The 21,442-nt window shown below is 47.5% G+C and overlaps 1 protein-coding gene across 2 annotated transcripts in view; it reads left to right on the top strand.

Annotated features, from left to right (window-relative positions):
* The first annotated feature begins 8,045 nt into the window (after positions 1-8,045).
* The window catches only part of UPF1 (UPF1 RNA helicase and ATPase), a 36,262-nt gene continuing 22,865 nt past the window's right edge, over positions 8,046-21,442 (top strand). For both annotated transcript variants that reach the window (XM_004277521.4, XM_012535922.3), the window contains exon 1: positions 8,046-8,562. In XM_004277521.4, coding sequence (XP_004277569.1) covers positions 8,341-8,562 — 222 coding nt within the window. In that variant the 5' untranslated portion in view covers positions 8,046-8,340. The remainder of the gene's footprint in view (positions 8,563-21,442) is intronic.

Below are 21,442 nucleotides of genomic sequence, written 5' to 3'. Positions count from 1 at the left end.
GCCTCCCACTGTTGTGGCCTCTCCCATTGTGGAGCACAGGCTCCGGACGCGCAGGCTCAGTGGCCATGGCTCACGGGCCTAGCCACTCCGCGGCATGTGGGATCTTCCCGGACTGGGGCACGAACCCGTGTCCCCTGCATCGGCAGGCGGACTCTCAACCACTGCGCCACCAGGGAAGCCCTTGAGGACATATTTTAAACTTCCAAAATGTTGATGAGGAGCGACTTTTAAATTGAGATAAAATCCCATAACATAAAATTCATAATTTTAAAGTAGACAATTCAGGGAATTCCCTCACGGTCCAGTGGTTAGGACTCCATGGTTTCATTGCCAAGGGTGCAGGTTCAATCCCTGATCAGGGAACTAAGATCCCACAAGCCGAGCGGCGCTGCCAAAGAAAAAAAGAAGTAGACAATTCATTGATTTTTTAGTCTATTCACAATGTTATCACCATTATCTCATTCCAGAACTTTTCCATCATCCCCCAAAGAAACCCCATCCCTGTTGCAATTCCCCCTCCCCCATATCCTGTCAAGCACCATTCTACTTCCTATCTTTATGAATTGCCTACTCTCAGTACCTCATAGGAATGGAATCATACAGAATTTGTCCTTCTTGGCCTGGCTCATTTCAATGTTAATCTCATCTAAAAAATACCTAGAGATCTAGAATAACGTTTAACCAAATATCTGGATACCATGGCCTAGTGAAGTTGACACCCAAAATTAACCATCATAAGTCCACCCCTTGTCAACTTGGCAATCATACACATGTACTTAAACCATACTTAATTTTCAAATAAAGTGTCATGCAGTTACTTATTGTGTTAGGCAAAATTATAACCAGGTCATAATTTTGCCTAACACAATACAACTTTCCTGTATACAATGAAAATGCATTAATCTTTTCTCTAGAGGAGAATGCAAAGTCCTTGGGTGCTGCTTACTTTTGTTCTTGATAAACTTTAAGTTAAATACTACAATGTAAAGCTAACAATACTTAAATACTGTACTATAAAGTCAATATGTCTCATGTTCCATGATAAGAGGATAAGAGAAGGAAGAATATATAGATATTACACACACACATACATAACAAAAAAAAGAAGAAATACTCATGACAATTTCAGTCCTCACTTGTGTAACTGGTCACGTGGTCATGGCTGGTATTAACTACCTTCTTCTACTACCTGTTCCATATTCCCTTTGCCCTCAGCAAGCACCTGAGTGGTCATCGTCTTCTACCTCATAGGGTGACCCCAAACTTCATTCCTGAAGGGTCTGGGCCATTAGCAGTCCGAACTGAACTGAGTTGTTGTAGTTTTCCATTGACCTTAATCACAGGACCATGGTGATACTAAGATATGACTTCAGGGATCTCCTGTGGTCGAGACAGGCTTTTCCTTACCTCCATTGTGGAGTAGAAGGCTAATTTCCCCCTTGGACGTCACGATCCATCACCTCAGCCAGCACAGTCACCCCCTTCCTTGCCTGTTGATTCAGAGGCATGAGGAACCCAAAGTGGCCAGGTGGCCGTCTCAACTTCCAGTTCAATGAAATCATTGTTTCTCCTGGTCTAATCATTCCTCCCCTTGAAATGAAGACCTCTAGGCCAGTAGAGCATAAGGTCATGGGGACAGGAAGCAAAAGTTTTGCTAAGGGGTCACTAGTGGTAATAGTGAAAGGTGCCACTCCCACATCCACACCTTGATTCCTGGATCTGTGAATCCTGGCTATCAGACTCAGACCACATGCAGCCTCCTGGACAGGCTTCCTCAGCCCTGCAAGGTACTGCCACCTTGCTGGCACTGTAACTGAGTCTTCAAATGGCCATTCTATTGCTCTATCAAACTAGCTGCTTCAGGATGATGGGGAACATGGTAAGACCAGTGAATTCATCGCCACACTTCATTTGCTGTGCAGTGAGTTTCTTGATCAAAAGAACGCTATGTGGAGCACCATCATGGCGGACGAGGCATTCTGTAAGTCCACAGATGGTAGTTTTGGTAGAAGCATTACATGCAGAGAAGGCAATTCCACATCCAGAGTAAGTATCTATTCCAGTAAACAAAATGCTGCTTCTTCCATGATGGAAGTGGTCCAAAGTGATCAACCTGCCATTGGGTAGCTGGCCAGGCAATGGTGCCATATTGGGGGATCAGTGTTGGTCTCTGTTGTCGGCAGATTGGGCATTCGGCAGTGGCCATAGCTGGCCTGGCCTTAGTGAATGGAAGTCCAGGTGGCTGAGCCCACGCATAACTTCCATTCCTGCCACCATGGCCACTTGTTCATGCATGGTCCATTAGGTGGTGACAGGAGTGGCTGGGAAAAGAAGCTGACTGGTGTTCCCAGAATGGGTCATCCTGTCCATTCGATTATTAAAATACTCCTCTGTTGGGTTCACCCTTTGGTGAGCAATCACATGGGACACAAATATCTTCGCATTCCTCCCCCCGACCCCGCCATTCAAGGACGTCTATCAACATAGTCTTCCCCAGACTTTCTTGTTCCCAGTTTTCCAATGTTGTTCTTTCCAAGTCCCTGACCATCCAAACAAACCATTGGCTGCAGCCTATGAATCGGTGTATAATCATACATTTGGCCATTTCTCCCTCCAAGCAAAATGAACAGCTGAGTGCACTGGCTGAAATTCTGCCCACTGGGAGGGGTTCCCTTCGTGGCTGTCCTTCAGGGCTGTCACAGAGGGGCTGTAGTTTTACAGCTGTCCACTTTTGGTGGTGTCTGCATATTGCGCAGCCCCACCTGTAATCCAGGCCCAAGATTTCTCTTCCTCTGTCAACTGATCACAGGAAACTCTGCATAAGGCCATAGGTGCAGGCTGGGAGAGAGAAGGCAGTGTAACCGAAGTGGGGACCATGGGCATTTGGCCCATTTTTTCAGGTAACTTACTTCTGCCTTCAGGGTCTGTTTGGGCCTGATATATATATATTTTTTAAATTAATTAATTGATTAATTTTTGGCTGCATTCAGTCTTCGTTGCTGCGCACGGGCTTTCTCTAGTTGCGGTGAGCGGGGCGGGCTACTCTTCGTTTTGGTGCGCGGGTTTCTCATTGTGGTGGCTTCTCTTGTTGCGGAGCACGGGGTCTAGGTGCGCGGGCTTCAGTAGTTGTGGCTTGCAGGCTCAGTAGTTGTGGCGCACGGGCTTAGTTGCTCCACGGCATGTGGAATCTTCCTGGACCAGGGCTCGAACCCATGTCCCCTGCATTGTCAGCGGAACTCTTAACCACTGGGCCACCAGGGAAGCCCAGGCCTGATCTTATATACATACCCCTTCCATTTGATGATGGGCTGCTGTGCACATCCTGTTTTATGTGTTGATGGATCAGACAGTGCTCAGTTCATGATGGCAGCTCAGATCCCATAGTAACTTGGTGGCTCATGGTGAAGGGTTCAGTCTCTACTAAGGCCCAGTAGCAGGCGTAAAGCTGTTTCCCCAAAGGAAAGTATTTACCTGCAGAGGATGGCAGGGCTTTGCTCCAAAATCCTAAGGGCTTGTGCTGCATTTCACCTACATGGGCTGCCAAAGGCTCCAAAGAGCATCGCTATCTGCCACTGACACCATTTGATCTGCTGGATCTTACAGTCAAAGTGGCAGAACAGTTTGCACAGCAGCCTGGACCTGTTGCAGAGCCCTCTCTTGTTCTGGGTCTCACTCAAAACCAGCAGTTTTTCAGGTCACTTGGTAAGTGGGCCAGAGTAACACACCCAAATGAGGAATATGTTGCCTCCACAATCCAAAGAGGCCCCCTAGGCTTTGTGTCCCTTTCTTGGTGACAGATGGGGCCAGATGCAACAACTTAAGCCACCTCAGAAGGGATACCTCTACACTCCCCACACCTCTGAATCCCTAAAAATTACACTGAGCTAGAAGGCCCCTGAATTTTTGTTGGATTTATTTCCTACTCTCTGACATGCAAATGTCTTACCAGTAAGTCCATAATGGTTGCTACTTCTTGTTCACTAGGTCCAATCAGCATAATGTCATCATTATAATGGACCAGTGTGACATCTTGTGAAAGGGAAAGGTGATCAAGATTTCTGAGAACTAAATTGTGACATGGGGCTGGAGAGTTGATGTACCCCTGAGGTAGGCCAGTGAAGGTGTATTGCTGGTCTCTTCAGCTGAAAGCAAACTACTTCTGGTCTTGGACAAGGATGGAGAAAAAGGCATTTGCCACCTATATAGCTGCATACCAGGTACCGAGAATGTGTTTATTTGCTCAAGGAATGAAACCACATCTGGTAGGGCAGTTGCAACTGGAGTCAACCACCTGCTTAAGCTTGTGATAACCCACTGTCATTCTCCAAGCTCCATCTGTCCTCAGTACATGCCAAATAGCAGAGTTGAATGGGGATGTGCATTCAATCGCACCTTTCAAGTCCTTGATGTCGGCACTAATCTCTGCCATCCCTCCAGGAATGCAGTATTATTTTTGGTTTACCATTTTCTTAGCTAGAGACAGTTCTAGTGGCTTTCACTTGACCTTTCCCACCATAATAGCCCTCACTCCATAGGTCACGGAATGAATGTGAGGATTCTGCCAGCTGTTAAGTGTATCTATTCCAATTATGTATTCCAGAACTGGGGAAATACCACAGGATGGGTTCAGGGATCCACTGGACCCATTGTGAAATGGACCAGCTAAAACTCCATTGATAACTTGACTTCCATAAGCCCCTATTCTTTTTTTTTTTTAAGTTTTAAGTTTTTTAAAAAAAATATTTAGTTATTTATTTATTTTTTGGCTGCATCGGGTCTAAGTTGTGGCAGGCAGGATCTTTTGTTGAGGCGCGCTGGGCTTCTCTCTAGTTGTGGCTTGCATGCATGCTCAATAGTTGTGGTGTGCGGGCTTAGTTGCCCTGTAGCATGTGGGATCTTATTTCCCTGACCAGGGATGGAACCCATGTCCCCTGCATTGGAAGGTGGATTCTTAACCACTGGACCACCAGGGAAGTCCCCATAAGCCCCTATTCTGATTGATGGACCACAGTGATGTTTCGGGTCTCCCAGAATTAGTGTTGGTTCAGAGGCAGTGTCCAGTAATTCCTGAAAGGCCTAATTATTTCCTTTTCCCCAGTGCACAGTCACCCTGGTAAAGGGCCATAGGTTTCATTGGAGAAGACTGGGAGAAATGTTAACATACAAATTTTTGGTAGTGTGCCAGGGTCCTTCCTCAAGGGCACTCAGCCTCATCTTCCTTAAAGATGTTCTGGGTTTGTGAACTGGATCAAGTCTGAGGATTGACTGAGGGGCCGCGACTCTCTATTTTTATGATTCAAGTTAGACTTTTGTTCACTTGACCTAGAACTTTTCTGCTTAAACAGATCAAATAAGAACTTAGTAGGCTTCCCATCTATTTCACTTCTAGGAACACCATGATCATCTAGCCAATGCGATAGGTCTCTGTGAGTCAGACTATCCTGATTTTTTTTTTTCCTGATTGCTGCTTTGACCCTGATGTCCATTATGGTAATGGGTAACACCCACCTTGCCTTTGGTGTTTGAGTGCCACCGCTTGGCTTGTGCCAACCCGGGATTCAATTACTCTCATTGCATTTAGGTTTCCCAATTCAGTGGCAGCAGTTACTGTTATAAGTTCTGAGCTACAGAGAAGAGAGATCATAGAGCTCCTCCAGGATGCTGGGGTTCCCTCACAAATTTATTTCTCACAATCATGGTGAAAGTTGTATCCTTGGGACCTCCCAGGTTGGGTGAGTAGGTCTTAAATGACAACTCCACTCTACATTTTCATCTCCCTAGGCCTTAGACTCCTTTCCTCAAGAGTAAACCATAGTTACTGTTGAATTGTTTATTTCTCCTTTCAATTTGTCACATTTTGCTTCATGTATTTTGGATCTCTACTGTTAGGTAGAGACCCAAAATACATTATTTCTTCCTGATAGACGGAAACTTTTATCATTATATAATGTTCTTTGTCTCAAGTAACAATTTTTGTCTTAACATCTGAGATTAGTATAGCCAGTCCAGCTCTCTTTGGGTTACTATTTGCATGGAGTGCCTTTTTCTCTCCATTTACTTTCAATTTTGTCTTTGAATCTAAAGTGAGTCTTTTGTAGACAGCATAGTTGAACCATGATTTTAAAAAATCAGTTCTGACAATCTCTGTCTTTTAAGTGGAGAATTTAATCCATTTACAGTTAGTGTAATTACACATAAAGACTTATTTCTGCCATTTGCTATTTGCTTTCTATACGTCATGTCTTTTTTTTTCAATTCCTCCATTACCGACTTCTTTTGTGTTAAATAGATATGCTTTAGTGTATTATCAAATACACTAAAACGTTTTGCAAATGTGAGTGTATGTAGGACACAAGAGGAGATCCTTAGAAATGGAATTGCTAGGTCAAATGCAGGGCAGGGCATGCATTTAAAACTCTGATAAGGGGGACTTCCCTGGTGGCACAGTGGTTAAGAATCCATCTGCCAATGCAGGGGACATGGGTTCGAGCCCTGCTCTGGGAAGATCTCACATGCCACGGAGCAACTAAGCCCATGTGCCACAGCTACTGAGCCTGAGCTCTAGACCCTGAGAGCCACAACTACTGAGCCAGAGTGCCACAACTACTGAAGCCCATGCAACTAGAGCCTTGCTCTGCAACAAGAGAAGCCACTGCAATGAGAAGCCCACGCACCGCAACGAAGAGTAGCCCCCACTCGCCACAACAAGAGAAAGCCCATGCACAGCAACGAAGACCCAACGCAGCCAAAAATAAATAAATAAAATTAATTAATAAAAATAAATAAATAAATAAAACTCTGATAAGTTTTACCACATTGGTCTTAAATGCTTCTACCAATTCAATTGGATATTTTCCATAGAGGGCTTTGCATTTTATTGAAAGCATCTGTTGGCTTGTTGGGATTCTCCCTTAAACTCTCACCCTGGAGAGGGGGACCTAATTATTCATTTTTTATATTCCCACATTTTAGTGCACAGGAAGCCAAAAAAGATGTGAAGAAGGAAAAAGGAAACTCTTATCATGTTGTGACAGGAATATTGGAAAATGAGGAACAATGCAGCATCAGGAACTTTTAGTGTAGCCATGCAAACCAGGAGCCCTGTGAGCTGACTTCAAGTATTTAGTCCCAGAATCTTGGGAAGTGGCAGGTTCTCGAAGACACTTTACAAAAAAGGAAACTGAGGCCAGAAGTTAGGAAATTAATGCTCAGAAACTAGTAACTGAACTTTTACTGAGCACCTCCTGTGTGTTGGCATTATTCTTCCCATTGGGGAAGCCCATGATCACATGGTCAGCTCCTGTCCACATGGAACTTTCCTTTATAAATACTTCTTAAGGGAGTAAATAGTAGCTCATTTATTCCTCATTCCATCTTAATGGCTATTATTTCCCTTTCCCAGATGAGAAAACCCTAGGCTCAGAGAGGTGAAATCACTTGTACAAAGCCACACAGCCAGTAGGTGGTCAGGTCTGGATTTCAAGTCAGAGCAAGTACTCCCAATCGCTTTGTTATATACTGCCTCTGAATAATATTATTGTCCAGAGCAGCAGCAATCACCATTTCCGCGTGCTAGGCTCTGTGGTAAGGACTGTCCCCATTCATTTATTCAACCAATGCACACTGAGCAGCTACTTTGTGCCAGGCGCCTCCATTTTAAAGATGGGTTAACAGGCCCAGGGAGCTTCTTCGAGAGATGGGGACGCACCGCACCGTCCTGGTGAAGCCTCCCCAGCTGGGTGTTCCACCTATGTAAGGCATTCAGTTGGCGCTCAGTTAACCCAAGACACTGCCACCGCCTGACACAGACGACCAAATCCGAAACCAACCTCTGCCCCAGCGCCACAGAGCAGCGGTTGGGGCGTGACCACGTACTGGAGCGTCTGCTGAGACGGCAGTTGGAAGCCCCGCCCCCCACGCGTGCACGTTGCGCGTCCCGTCGGCCCGCTAGGCTCCGGGAGTCCGGGCGCGGTTGGAGGCGTCCTCAAGGAGTGCGCGCGCCTGCGCCAGCGTCGGGCTCGCGCACGCGCACCTGCGCTGGCGTCGGGCTCGCGCACGCGCACGGCGGCGACGGCAGCGGTGGCGGCGGTTCCTGCCGAGGGCTGCGAGGGCGGGCGGCTCCGAAGGAAGCGGCGAAGCTGAGAGGCTCGGCGGCAGCGGCGGCGGTTTGGCGCGCGTGACTCTCGACCCTGCTCGCTCTGCGGCGGGCGTTTTGATCCGTTTCACGGGCGCGGGCGCAGCGGCGGCGGCGGCAGCCCGAGGCCTGCGGCCTAGGCCTCAGCGCGGCGGCGGGCTCGAGTGAGGTGTGGAGCCGGCCTGAGAGCCCTACGCGGCGGCACCATGAGCGTGGAGGCGTACGGGCCCAGCTCGCAGACGCTCACCTTCCTGGACACTGAGGAGGCCGAGCTGCTCGGCGCCGACACCCAGGGCTCCGAGTTCGAGTTTACCGACTTCACTCTCCCCAGCCAGACGCAGACGCCCCCCGGCGGCCCCGGAGGTGGCGGCGCTGGGGCCCCGGTCTGCGCGGGCCCGGGCGCGGCGGCCGGACAGCTCGACGCGCAGGTGAGCGGCACATGGCGACGCCGGAAGCCAGGGCCGGGCCTCGGCGGTCGGGGACCTGCCCCGGTTTCCCCTCCAGCCGGGCCCAGGCTGATCTGCTCGGGTCCCACAGCCCGGCCGGGTGCGGAGTAACCTGGACGGGCATCTCCCGCTCAGGACGTGCCCGGAGTAACCTGCCCCAGTTTCCGCTCTCCAGCCGGACCCGGGTAGATCTCCTTCAAGTTCCGCTCTGGTTGCGTCCGAGTGATCTCAGGACCTAGCTCAGGCCGGGTCTTACGTGATCTGTCCCAAGTCCTCTTCCGTGCCTGTCCGAGGTGAGCGGCCCTAGGTCCGTCTCTGGACAGGTTGGGGGCGACTTGTCCCCGAGTTCTCCTCTAGCTGGGTCAGTGCCCTGCTCAAACCAGCTCCGGGGTGATCTGCTCCGGTTCCCCCTCTGGCTGATGCGACCGCCCTGCCCCACTCCCTTACCTGTGGTCGCAGCCATCGGGGCACCCCCGCCCCCATTCATGCCCACTGTGCGGCGGGTTCAAATTTCACCGGGCCCTGGGATGCTGGCGAGAGGAGGGTCGAGGCTTCCCCAGCAGACACGGAATTTTTGCATCCAATCGAGAACCCCACACTCTCTGGCTTTTAAGATTATTCATGAAGCAGTTTGCGTTTTGTTTTTCTTCTTGCATTGCCTGTTGCTGAAATCGACCTGTTACGTAACTCCACAGCCCTGCCTTGGAAAAGTTGGTTTTGAGTTTGTTCCTCCAATGGGGCCGTGGTAGTGGGTTTCATATAAATGGTTCTGCCACGTCAGAAAGTTTTGTTCTTAATAATGTGAACATTTAGCGAAGGCTGCTCAGTTATTTTAAATTTGGGTTTGTGTTACGAGAGTGTGTTAGGCATACACTTCCTGGACCTGGGTCCTTGCCCCGGGGTGGGAGAAGGGGCTGGCAGTGGTCTTGGGCTGGGCTCCCCAGGAATGTAGCCATCTTTCTGTGGATCTCAGATTCCATTCCTGTGCCTGGCACCTCCCTCAGGTTTATTTTCCTGAATTCTCAGCCAGGGAGGAGCTATAGGGTTCACCTTGTCGTAGGTGTCCCTTAGCAAGAGGATCCACCGCCAGGGTGCGGGGAGCTAACCCATCCTCAGCCAGAGTGAGCTCAAACCCTGTCCTGGAGGAGGGGGCTTACATTCTAGTTGGATGAGTCATTCCCGTGGGTAGACCACCCACCTGGACTTTCTTTTAGCCCCTAATAGAAGCAGAAAACATTTGACTCATGCTAACCCCAGATTCCTTAAAAATAGAAGCTTGATGGGTGGGGCATCAGGGAGAACAGGTGTGCACCATATGTATGTTTTTTCGGTTTTGTTTACATATGGTGGGGGAAGGTAGGAGAGAGGGGAGAGTTTGCATGGAGAAATGAATGAGCCGCTGGAGGCTCATGATAACGCCTGTAGTTTCATACTCTGTAGACCTGTTTCCACAGCTGTAAAATGGGGATAACAGCTATATTTTTGTTACTTTTAAACATACGTGAAATCTGGACTCATGTATGAATGGATAGACCAGATAGTGCTGTCTGTAATTTGTGTCCAGCGTGTCCGGAAGGCTGAGGATAAAGATCTCTTGGTTGAGCAGTGTGCTCAGGGTTGTGAGAGGTAATCGTTTTATTGGAAATCCTGTTTAAACTGTAGCCTATAAAACAGCAAGCCTGGAGCAGCTCTGAGTTCTAGTTGGGTTCTTTTTTTTTTTTTTAAATTAATAAATAAATATATTTACTTATTTATTTTTGGCTGCATTGGGTCTTCGTTGCTGTGTGCGGGCTTTCTCTAGTTGTGGTGAGTGGGGGCTACTCATTACGTTGGCTTCTCTTGTATCGGAGCACAGGCTCTAGGCACGTGGGCTCAGTAGTTGTGGCTCACGGGCTCTAGAGCGCAGGCTCAGTAGTTGTGGCTCACGGGCTTAGTTGCTCCGCGGCATGTGGGATCTTCCCGGACCAGGGCTCGAACCCATGTCCCCTGCATTGGCAGGCGGATTCTTAACCACTGCGCCACCAGGGAAGTCCCTGGGCTTCTCTTCTGAGTGCCTTTTGATTTTATCTTATTGGATGAGTGGCTGTGGATTGTCAAGTGCTGGGCAACCACTTTTGTTTCACAGCTTTACCGAGGTAGAATTCACATACCATACACTTCACCCATTCAAAGTGTGCAATTCAGTGACTTCAGTACATTCAGAGTTGTGCAGCCACCACCACAGTCGATTTTAGGACATTTTCATACCATAAAAAGAAGCCCTGCACCCCTTAGCCTGTCAGTCCTCCCTTCTCTAACCCCAGGCAGCCACTAATCTTTCTATCTCTGGATTTATGTACTCTGGACATTTCATATAAATAGACATATAGTATGTGGTCTTTTGTTCTTTTACTGAGCATGTTTTCAGGGTTCATCTATGTTGTGGCATGTATCTGCTCCATTCCTTATTATGACTGAATGATATTCCACAGCACAGACAGACCACATTTTGTTTATCCACTTACCTGTCGGTGGACATTTGAGTTGTTTTTGTTTTTAGCTGTTATGGAAAATGCTGCTGTGAACGTCTGTGTAGAGGTTTCTGTGTGGACGTAAGCCTTCAGTGAAATTGGTGGGTGGTATGGTAACAACTGCCTGTTGCTTTTTCGGGTGCTGCCAGACTGCTTTCCGGTGTGTAGCCACTTTTGATATCAGTCTTGACTGCCAGTTTTGCACAGTTGGTTTTATCTGAAAGTTTGTTGAGGTAACACATGTGTGTCTTGGCCAGGGTGGGAGAATGGCAGGCAGAGGTGACTCCTGCTGAGCTCTGAGTTGGTTCCAATGACACTTGTTTTCTTGTTTATTATTTGAAACTGATATTTATCAAAGCCCTGACAGGTGTCCTTAAGATAAAGGGACAGTTTTCTTTTGGGTATTTGACCCTTTCCTGGCCCCTTCCCCTGCCCCTCAAAGGGCAGGGAAAGGTAATTTTGGAAGTCCTTTGCATAATAGCTGGTATTACAGACCTTCTGGTCTGCCTAGTTGGAATATTTCCCCTTGACTGTTGCTACTATTGTGTTTCCTCCAAACATTGGAATTATGGTGAAAATCTTACGAGTTGGGAACACTGCCAAACAAAAAAAAGGAAATGAACCATTGATACAGCCAGCAACATGGATGTATCTTCAAATAATTCCAGTGAGTGAAAGATGCACTTAAAAAAGAGTATATACTCTTTGATTCTGTTCATATAAAACTCTAGAAAGTGCTAGGTAACCTACAGTGACAGAAGGCAGATCAGTGGTTGTGGGGAGGGGAGGAAAGGAGAGAGGGATGGCAAAGGCACGAGGAGACTGAGGGTGATGGATGTGTTTGTTACCTTTATTGATGGATTCACCGGTGTTTATGTACATTGATGTGTGTCAATTTATAAAATTATAAAGAACTGCTACCTACTCTTCAAAACCTGCTGCCTTCAGAAGTCAGGGAAGGCTGTTCCAGCATATCCTTGATTGTCCAGGTAAACAGATCATCTTCTGCTTCCTGGCCCTCAGCTTATGGTGAGGAGTGAGTTCCATATAGTTCCGGGGTTCCTAAAAGTGGTGAGTTTAAAATTTGAGTCAGCCCTTTTTTGTTCCGTGAACACTCAGTACAGCTGTGACATAAGTACGCCTTGAGAAAATTGGAGATGAGATGCTGCTAACCTCACAGGAGCTCTGGCATGTGTTCTACCTGTACTTTCCTCTTATTGGATTTCTGGCGTTTGGTTCCAAACCCCTGAAAGGGAGGGCTTACGTGTCAGTTACTGCTTAATAAGCGAAATAACTCCTAACTCTATTTACCCAATTAGTTTTGTTACCCAGATTCAGCATGATTGGGGGGAAAAGGTAACACTAATACAATACCAATATTAACAGCAGAACAAAGTTCTCTATCAATCTAGCTCCCACAACCAAAAAAGAGAGGCATCTTTCTAATAGCTTTACTGGGCTTCCCTGGTGGTGCAGTGGTTTAGAATCCACCTGCCAATGCAGGGGACACGGGTTCGAGCCCTGGTCCGGGATGATCCCACATGCCGCAGAGCAACTAAGCCCGTGTGCCACAACTACTGAGCCTGTGCTCTAGAGCCCGCGAGCCGCAACTACTGAGCCCGCGTGCCTAGAGCCCGTGCTCCGCAACGAGGGAAGCCACTGCAGTGAGAAGCCTGTGCACCGCAATGAAGAGTAACCCCCGGTCGCCGCAGGTAGAGAAAGCCCGTGCAGAGCAATGAAGACCCAGTGCAGCCAAAAAAAAAGTAATAATAAAATAAATAAATGATAGCTTTACTGAGGTATGGTCATATACCAGGGTCCTCTTGTTTGTTTGTTTTTTTATAATTTTTACAATTTCACACACCTTGATCTGGGTCATAGATATAAGCAGGTAAGACATACTTTTTTTTTTTTTTTTTTGGCTTTGCCAAGCAGCTTGCAGGATCTTAGTTCCCCGACCAGGGACTGAACCCGGGCCCCTGGCATTGGAAGCACGGAGTCCTAACCACTAGACCGCCAGGCAGTTCCCGAGGCCTCTTGTTTTTAAGTGTTCAATTCAGTGTTTTGTGTTTTTTTTTGTAAATTTACTGGGCTGTGTAGCCATCCCAACAGTCACTCACTGTCCTGAGTTCTCTTTCATGCCACCTTTCCTTTCCTCTTCTATTTTTGCTCCTTCTAATCTTGGTAGTTTCTTGTTAAAGCTCTAAGGTAGGGAGATCGGGTGACCCCGTGCTTCCCATTCCAGGTCACACACTGGAGAGATGTGGTGCCTCGTGTGCTAGGTAGGTTCTGTGCTGGTGTTCAGAGGTAGGAGCTGAGGCCTGGCCACACTGCTCATGTGGTGAGCCTGGGAGCCCTCATGTGTCTGTTCACGTTTTGTTTTGTTCCCTCTGCACAGACTCTCAGGCTGACCTCCTCAGCCTGGTTCTCAATGCCCGTCCTCTCAGTACTTCTGTTTCACTGTCTTGCTGTGCTTGGGGAGGGCTGACTCCCACTGGGAGTCAAAGTGAGTCCTTTGCCAACTGCAGCTGCTTTGTTAGAAATGGCAGGTGCTGCCCAGTCTGCAGTTGACCCTGGGGACAGTGAGGGCCCAGAGGAGGGAAAGGGAAAAAAGCCTTTGTGAGTGGTGGTCCTTGAGTTGTTCAGGAAGTGCACCCTGAACAACTTGGGCACAGGGCTTGGCATGGAGGGAAAAGGGCTGTTGTCCACGACGAGGGGCTCGGGCTGGATCCTGGAGCCTTGTGTTGCTGCTGAGGGGTGCCGTGACCTCCCTTGAGAGGAAGGGCCCTTAGGTGGCAGGGAGACCTGGCAGAGTTTGGCTGAGGCTAGAAGGGGAGCTCAGGCAGAGAGCGCTGGGGTCAGATGTGTGCCCTCAGGTGCGCACATGTGTGAACTACCACAGTACCAGGTGGCCACAGTGGCCACTCCTCCTCAGGCACATGCTCGTCACTGCGCTGAGCACCCCGTTGTCCCCGAGTCCTCATAACTCCTCTAGAGCAGGCGTGAGTTCTTTTCTGATGGTTTACATCAGGGCCCGGGACCCCCTGGGCTGAGGCAGGGCTCCCCTTGGATGGGAGGTGTGAGTAGGGGGTCAGCAGACCTTTGGAGGTGCTGCCCCGAGAGCTGGGTGAGAGGCCTTGCAGGAGGGAGAGGCCCCACCAGAGCGCTGTGCGCAGGGGCTGGAGGGGCAGATTGTGGGCAGTGGCTCTCAACTGAGGGGCAGTTGTGGTGGTTAGCGTGGTAGGGGTGGTCTTTTGGTGGTATAGGACAGTCCAGCTCACAGAGAAGGGCCAAGATGACCATTGTGTTCAGTGGGACCCAGAGCAGAATGTGGCCTGGGAGGTGCAGAGGGGGCAGTGAGTCGGGCCGGGTCTTTAGTGCTCCCTTTTCCAAGTCTTATGGGGCCCCAGTCTTGGGGGGCTTTGAACTCTTCTTGCCGGAAGAGCTTTCCTTGAGGGCAAAATCCTACTTCCTCTGATAAACAACAGGAATGCCGGGTCCTGGGATCCCATGGCTGGCATAGGGTCCTTGTGCCTTTTTATGTGTGTTGGTCCACTAGCAGCTTGCAAGTTGGACAGCTGAGCCGGGTTTCTCAGGATCCCTGTGGACTGTTGCCAGGACGGCTTCTAGACAGTACAGTTGATTTAGGCTGCCTGCTGAGCTGTGAGTAGCCCTTTGTCATGACTGAGGATAGCACCTTCCTATCTACCCTAGCTCCTCGCATAGCTCAGCTGCCAGGGCTGACAGTGAAGCTGGAGGGGTTGCTTGCCTCATCCCGAGGCAGAAGCCATTTGGTACAAGCTGTGCTCATCTTCCATCACTCCTTTCAAGTGCATGGCTCTGCAGAGCTAACACAGATTCCAGGCAGCCACCTTGTCCACCTGTATTGTGTAAAAATGTTTATTAGGAATTCTCTCGTGTATAAGTAGATAAAGCAAATCCTGCCCATCTGTCTTCTTGATTTGATGGTTGTGAAGATTTTCTTTTCTCTCTTTTTTCTTTTTCTTTGCTGAAGTGTTTTAAAGCAAATCCAGCTTGTCATTTCACTCTTCTGAGGTTGAGCCATATGAGTTAGTGATACTCAACCATTTAGACTTATGCTATTTAGAATGCATTTCTAAAAACATGAAAAGGGCATCTTTCCTTCATAGCCGTACTGCTGTGGTCAGACAAACAGCACCAACAGTAGTTTTTCAGGATCATCTAATATTGAATACATGGGGCTTCCCTTTCTCCACAGTCAGATTAGTTACCTGGTCCGGATCCCTGTGAGGTCTAGTGTTAATGTGATTGATTGTCACGTCTCCAGCCCTGCTCTTCTGGGCAGCCCCTCCCTCTTCTTCTTTTCATGCCACTGAGCCAGGATCCGGTCCAGGTCATTGTCCTGTGAGGTGTCCTGCCTTCTGGACTGAACCTCTCCTCACAGCCTGGCTTCTCCCTGCAGGTGTGGGTGGATTCCATGTCAGTCTGTGAGCTCCTTTGCGAGTGGCTGACCCCAGAGCTGGGCAGGCAGGGGCAGCACAGGGTGAGCTGCAGACACCCCAAACAGGTCGAGGATATTCTTGAGCTTTGAAATGAACGGCAGGGGTGGACTTGGCATTTGGTCAAAACAAGGGTCTACTGAAAAGAGGGAGGCAGGTAGAACTCCTTTAACCCAAAGCTCAGGGACTGCTGTGTTGGGTGGGACCATGTGAAGTTCCCTTCATTGTAGGTCAAAAATGGTCAAATCTCAACAACTTCTTGTGGTTAAAACTAATGGATTAAAGAAGGCTAAGAGATTACATCACAAATAATGTGTAATTGTTAACTGGGTCTTGGATTTAAAAAACTGTAAAGGACATTATTAGAACATTGGGAAAATGTGTCTATGTGTATTAGATATCAGTATTACATCAGCATTATTCCCGAGTGTGATGTTTATATTGTGGTTGTGTGGAGAAAGCCCTTGTCCTGGGACCTATGATTCTGAAATGGATCAGGAACAGAAAAGTATGTGTGTGTGTGAACACATGTGTGCATATGTGTGCGGAGCAAGAGAGGGAGAGAGCAAATGTGGCAAAATGTGAGTGGCTGGTGGATCCAGATGGTGGGTGTGTGGGTCATTCATTCTCTGTAGTTTTGAAACTTTTTCAAAAGCTGAGGGAGAGCGGATCTTCTGTTAGCCTTTTCCTGAGGCAGGGCTCAGAGACCTGGTAGTTCCTCCCTGCCTCAGGTCACCTGAGGGAAAGGCGATTTCCCACTCGCTCTTTTTTATTTAAGTTGTGGAAGAAAAGAATAAATGATGAGTCATTTTACATCTCAACCTTATATTTTGATTGAGAAGATATGTTCATTTAGCTAACACTGTGAGAGCCTCCTGGGGTGTGGGCTCAGTTCTAGGTGTGGGGGTCAGAGCAGGGAGCAGGACCGGCAGAGCTGGCCCCACTGGTGCCCCTCAGATAGGGTCAGGGGAGGCCTCCCTAGGAGGTGCCCTGTGGACTGGGACTGAAGGACCAGGAGCCATCTGTGTAGAAGCCAGGGGGATAGTGAGTGCAAAGGCCCTGGGACATTGGCATAGTCGGGGATTGAGGGACAGGAATGTCTATTTCATGCTGAGTGGTATGACGCTTATGAGGTTTGGGGTAAAAATTTATGGTCTAAAAGTTCTTACCAGCACAGTTAGTGGTAATTTTTGAACTGATGTGCTTTTCCTTTGTGGGAATGAAGTGGCCTCTCTTCCTGCTGTTCTGAGGTGCACTGAGTTCTGCAGTGGGTCGTAAGAAACTCTCTGGGCAGAAAACCTCTGCAAGACCTTGATCAGCTCAGCAGCTCATAGATGGACTTCAATAATGAGTGTCCAGAGCAGGGGTGGAGGGAGAACTGTTTCCTTCGCTTTCTAGACCCAGTGACACGGTGCCTGGGGATGGGCTTGGTGCCAGGGGTGCGGGGAGGACTTTCCCTTCTTGAGCCCAGCAGGACCCAGGAGTCCTGGCTGGAGGTGATGGGTTGATAACCTCAGTCCTGTGCCAGACAAGGACACTCCCCTCCCTTCTTCCATTACGTCGCCTGGCTTGGATTGTGGGCCTTCTCTGTGCCAGGCACTGTTTAGTGCTTTAACTCATTTAATTATAGTTGCTAAGGTCAAATGTATTTTTGAAGTTAATGTTTATCTTAAAACTTTCCAAAAAAAGTAGAGGGAGAAATTAACAAGCCAGCTATAGAAGTCTGTGTTGTGGTCAGGTCACAGCTGGGCAGGAGTGGGGCTGGGCAGGGGTTGGACAAGTGCATGTGGTGTGTAGGTGTGCGTAAGTACTTGTGAGGAGGGACAAACCCACGCTCCCCAGCCACACAGCTACAGGGCCTACTGGGGAATCCGGACTCCTCTCTCTCTAGTCTCCCTGCCTTCAGTGGGGGGTGAGGGAGAATCCATCTGACCTTGTGTTGTGTCGGTATTGTATTGTCTCTTGAGAGTTCCTAGAGCAGGTCCTAGAACGGACTTAGATTTCCTGCTCCTTATTAAACACGAAGGGGTATGAGTGATGCAGAGAAAGGGTCGTCACATGGTTGGTCAGGCCCTGTTAAGAGCCTCACACATTCCTGATGTGCCCTCTGCTGGTTCACTCTTCCCTCTGTGAGGGGAGATGAAGTGTGGGATCTGAGGCCTGGATGAAGCAGGAGTGGGTGGAATGAAGGCACCTGGTGTCACACATGTGTCCGTATTACTCCACATACTAATTTTTATGTTTCAGGAAAGTAAAGATTCACATATCACTAAGGATATTTCTTTACACATAAAAGTTTATACAACCTGATGAGACATTTTAAGAGTTCTTCTAGACTAGGAGTTAGCAAGCATTTTCTTTCTTTTTTTTTTAAATTAACCATTTTTTATTTTATTTTAAAAATTATTTATTTATTTATTTATTTTGGCACGGGCTTCTCTAAGGCGTGCCATCTTAGTTGCAGTATATGGGATCTTAGTTCCCTGACCAGGGATCGAACCTGGGCCCCCTGCATTGGGATCGTGGAGTCTTAACCACTGGACCACCAGGGAAGTCCCCCAACCGTGTTTTAAATTGAAGTATAGTTAATTTACAATATTGTGTTAGTTTCAGGTATACAGCAGAATGATTCAGTTATATATATATATTCTTTTTCAGATTCTTTTCCATTATAGGTTATTACAAGATATTGAATGTAGCACCCTATACTGTAGGTCCCTGTTGTTTTATCGATTTTATAGTAGCAGGGTGTATATGTCAATTTCAAACTCCTAATTAACATCCCCCCATCAGTCCCTTTGGTAACCATAAGTTTGTTTTCTATAGTTGTGAGTCCATTTCTGTTTTGAAAATAAGTTCATTTGTTTCATTTTTTTTAGATTTCACATGCAAGTGATATTGTGATATTTGTCTTTCTCTGTCTGACTTCACTTAATAAGTGACTTCACTTAATATGATAATATGATATGTCCATCCATGTTGCTGCAAATGACATTATTTCATTCTTTTTTATGGCTGAGTCATATTCCATTTTATGTATATGTACCACATCTTCTTAAACATTCCTCTGTCGATGGACATTTAGGCTCCTTCCATGTCTTGGCTGTTGTAAATAGTGCTGCTGTGAACATTGGGGTGCATGTACATTTCGAATTAGAGTTTTCTTCGGATATATGCCCAGGAGTGGGATTGCTGGGTCATATGGTAGTTCTATTTTTAGTTTCTTGAGGAACCTCCATACTGTTCTCCATAGTGGCTGCACCAATTTACATTCCCACCAACAGCAAAGGAGAGTTCCTTTTTCTCCACGCCCTCTCCAGCATTTATTGTTTGTAGACTTTTTAATCATGGCCATTCTGACTGGTGTGAGGTGATACCTCATAGTTTTGGCTTGCATTTCTCTAATAATTAGCAAATATTGCGTGTTTTGTCATGTACCTGTTGACCATCTGTATGTCTTCTTTGGAGAAATGTCAGCAAGCATTTCCTTCAAGTGCTAGGTAGTACGTTCTAGGCTTTGTGGGACAAGAAGCAAATACCTACTATTAGGTATTTCATCCAACCATTTAAAAACGTAAATACCATCCTGAGCCTGAGATTGTGGCCCACACCCTCTCAGCCCTCCCCTATAGCATGATATATGTGGCTCTTTCACTGCCATGAAGTGAAATCCAGGTACCATAATCTGGCCACACACTCTCAGAAAACAAACGTGTGTGCTGAGGCAGTCACACTGAGAGGTGTCTTGGTCCCTTGTCGGCAGCCTCATCCCAGTATTGCCGCTGCATGTGTCAGGAGAAGTGTTGCCAAAAGGAAAGGTAACTTTTGGAAGTAGTAACTTGCTATCAAAATTTGAAACAAAGGGGACTTCCCTGGTGGTCCAGTGGGTAAGACTCCATGCTCCCAATGCAGGGGGCCCAGGTTCGATCCCTGGTCGGGGAACTAAGAGTCTGCCCGCATGCTGCAACTGAGAAGTCCGCATGCTGTAGCTAAGAAGTCTGCTTGCCGCAGCTAAGGATCCCACATGCCCATGTGCCGCAACTAAGACCCAGTGCAGCCTAAATAAATAAATAAATGTTTAAAATATTTTCAAACAAAGCACAACAAAAAATTTAACAACCTGATTAAAAATGGGCAAAGTAGGGCTTCCCTGGTGGTGCAGTGGTTGAGAGTCCACCTGCCGATGCAGGGGACTCGGGTTCGTGCCCTGGTCCGGGAAGATCCCACATGCCGCAAAGCGGCTGGGCGCGTGAGCCATGGCCACTGAGCCTGTGCGTCCGGAGCCTGTGCTCTGCGGCGGGAGAGGCCACAACGGTGAGAGGCCCGCGTACCGCAAAAAAAAAAAAAAAAAAGGCAAAGTACTTGACTAGACCTTTCTCCAAAGAAGATACCCAAATGGCCAACAGGCATAGGAAAAGATATTTAGCATCATTATAATCCAGGTTGTGTCAATCAAAACCACAATGAGATACCACCTCACACCCATTAGGATGGCTACTATCAACAACCAACAGAAAAATCACACGTGTTGGCAAGGATGTAGAGAAATTAGGACCCTTGTGCACTACTGGTGGGTGGGAATATAAAATAGTGTAGGTGCTGCGGAAAACAGTATGGCAATTCCTCAAAAAGTTAAAGATAGAATAATTATATGATTCAGCAACTTCACTTCTGGGTATATACCCCAAAGAATTGAAAACAGGGACTTGAAGAGATACTCGTACTCCATGTTCATAGCAACATCATTCACAGCAGCCAGAAGGTGGAAGCAACCCAAGTATTCACTGACTGATGAATGGATAAACAAAATGTTGTGTGTCCATACAATGGAATATTATTCAGCCTTGAAAAAGGAAATTCTGACACAGTTAGGACATAGATGAACCCTGAGCACATTATGCTAAGTGAAATAAGTCAGTCACAAAAGGGCAAATACCGCATGATTCCACTTATGTGAGGTCCCTACAGTAGTCAGATTCATAGAAACAAAGTAGAATGGAGGTTGCCAGGGGCTGAGGGAGGGGGAATGGACAGTTTCAGTTTGAGAAGATGAGAAAGTTCTGGAGATGGATGGTGGTAGTGGTTGCACAACCATGTGAATGTACTTAACGCCACAGAACCACTTACAATTTTTTTAAAAAGGAGGTCAGGGATTTACAAAGAGGTGCTTGTGATGATGTTAATAATACTGTCTTCATTACATTAAAATCCAAAAGTTAATACTGATTTTTCATTTAAAAAAAAAAAACCTTCCCCCAAACAAAGCATACAGTCTTCTTGCATTTAACCTGATTGTTGCCTTCTGAAAAAATGTTGGGACTTCCCTGGTGGTCCAGTGGTTAAGACTTCGCCTTCCAGGGCAGAGGGTGTGGGCTTGATCCCTTGTTGGGGAGCTAAGATCCCACATGCCTGGTGGCCAAAAAAACAGAACATAAAACAGAAGCAATATTGTAACAAATTCAATAAAGACTTTAAAAATGGTTCACATCAAAAAAATCTTAAGAAAAAAAGATAGTATATTAAAGTGGTGGCAGACACAGTGAAATGGGGTTCTGATCTGGCTGAGACCATTGCAGAGACACGTGTTCCTGTAATGGGTTCTTGGCTTCCTTGACAACCTGAATGCACCTTTGGAGTTTCTGGGATGCCCCCCCCTCAGGAGACCCGTTGTCCTTAGGCCCATATAGGTGACTGGAGCAGTGGACAGGGACTGGCCTGAGCCGACCCCGCGTGGCGTGGGTGTGGGTTTTGGTTTCCCAGCTCTGCGTGGCAGGCCAGTGTCTGATCCCGTCTCACAGCTCAGAGAAACCTGGTGCCTGCCCTGGGGCTCCTGTCACTCCTTCCCGTCTTTCATCGCATGATGCTTCCACT

The sequence above is a fragment of the Orcinus orca genome, chromosome 3 (assembly GCF_937001465.1).
Source record: "Orcinus orca chromosome 3, mOrcOrc1.1, whole genome shotgun sequence".
NCBI classification, from domain to species: Eukaryota; Metazoa; Chordata; class Mammalia; order Artiodactyla; family Delphinidae; genus Orcinus; species Orcinus orca.
Note: the sequence above shows the minus strand (reverse complement) of the source record. Positions and strands in the feature narration are given on the sequence as shown.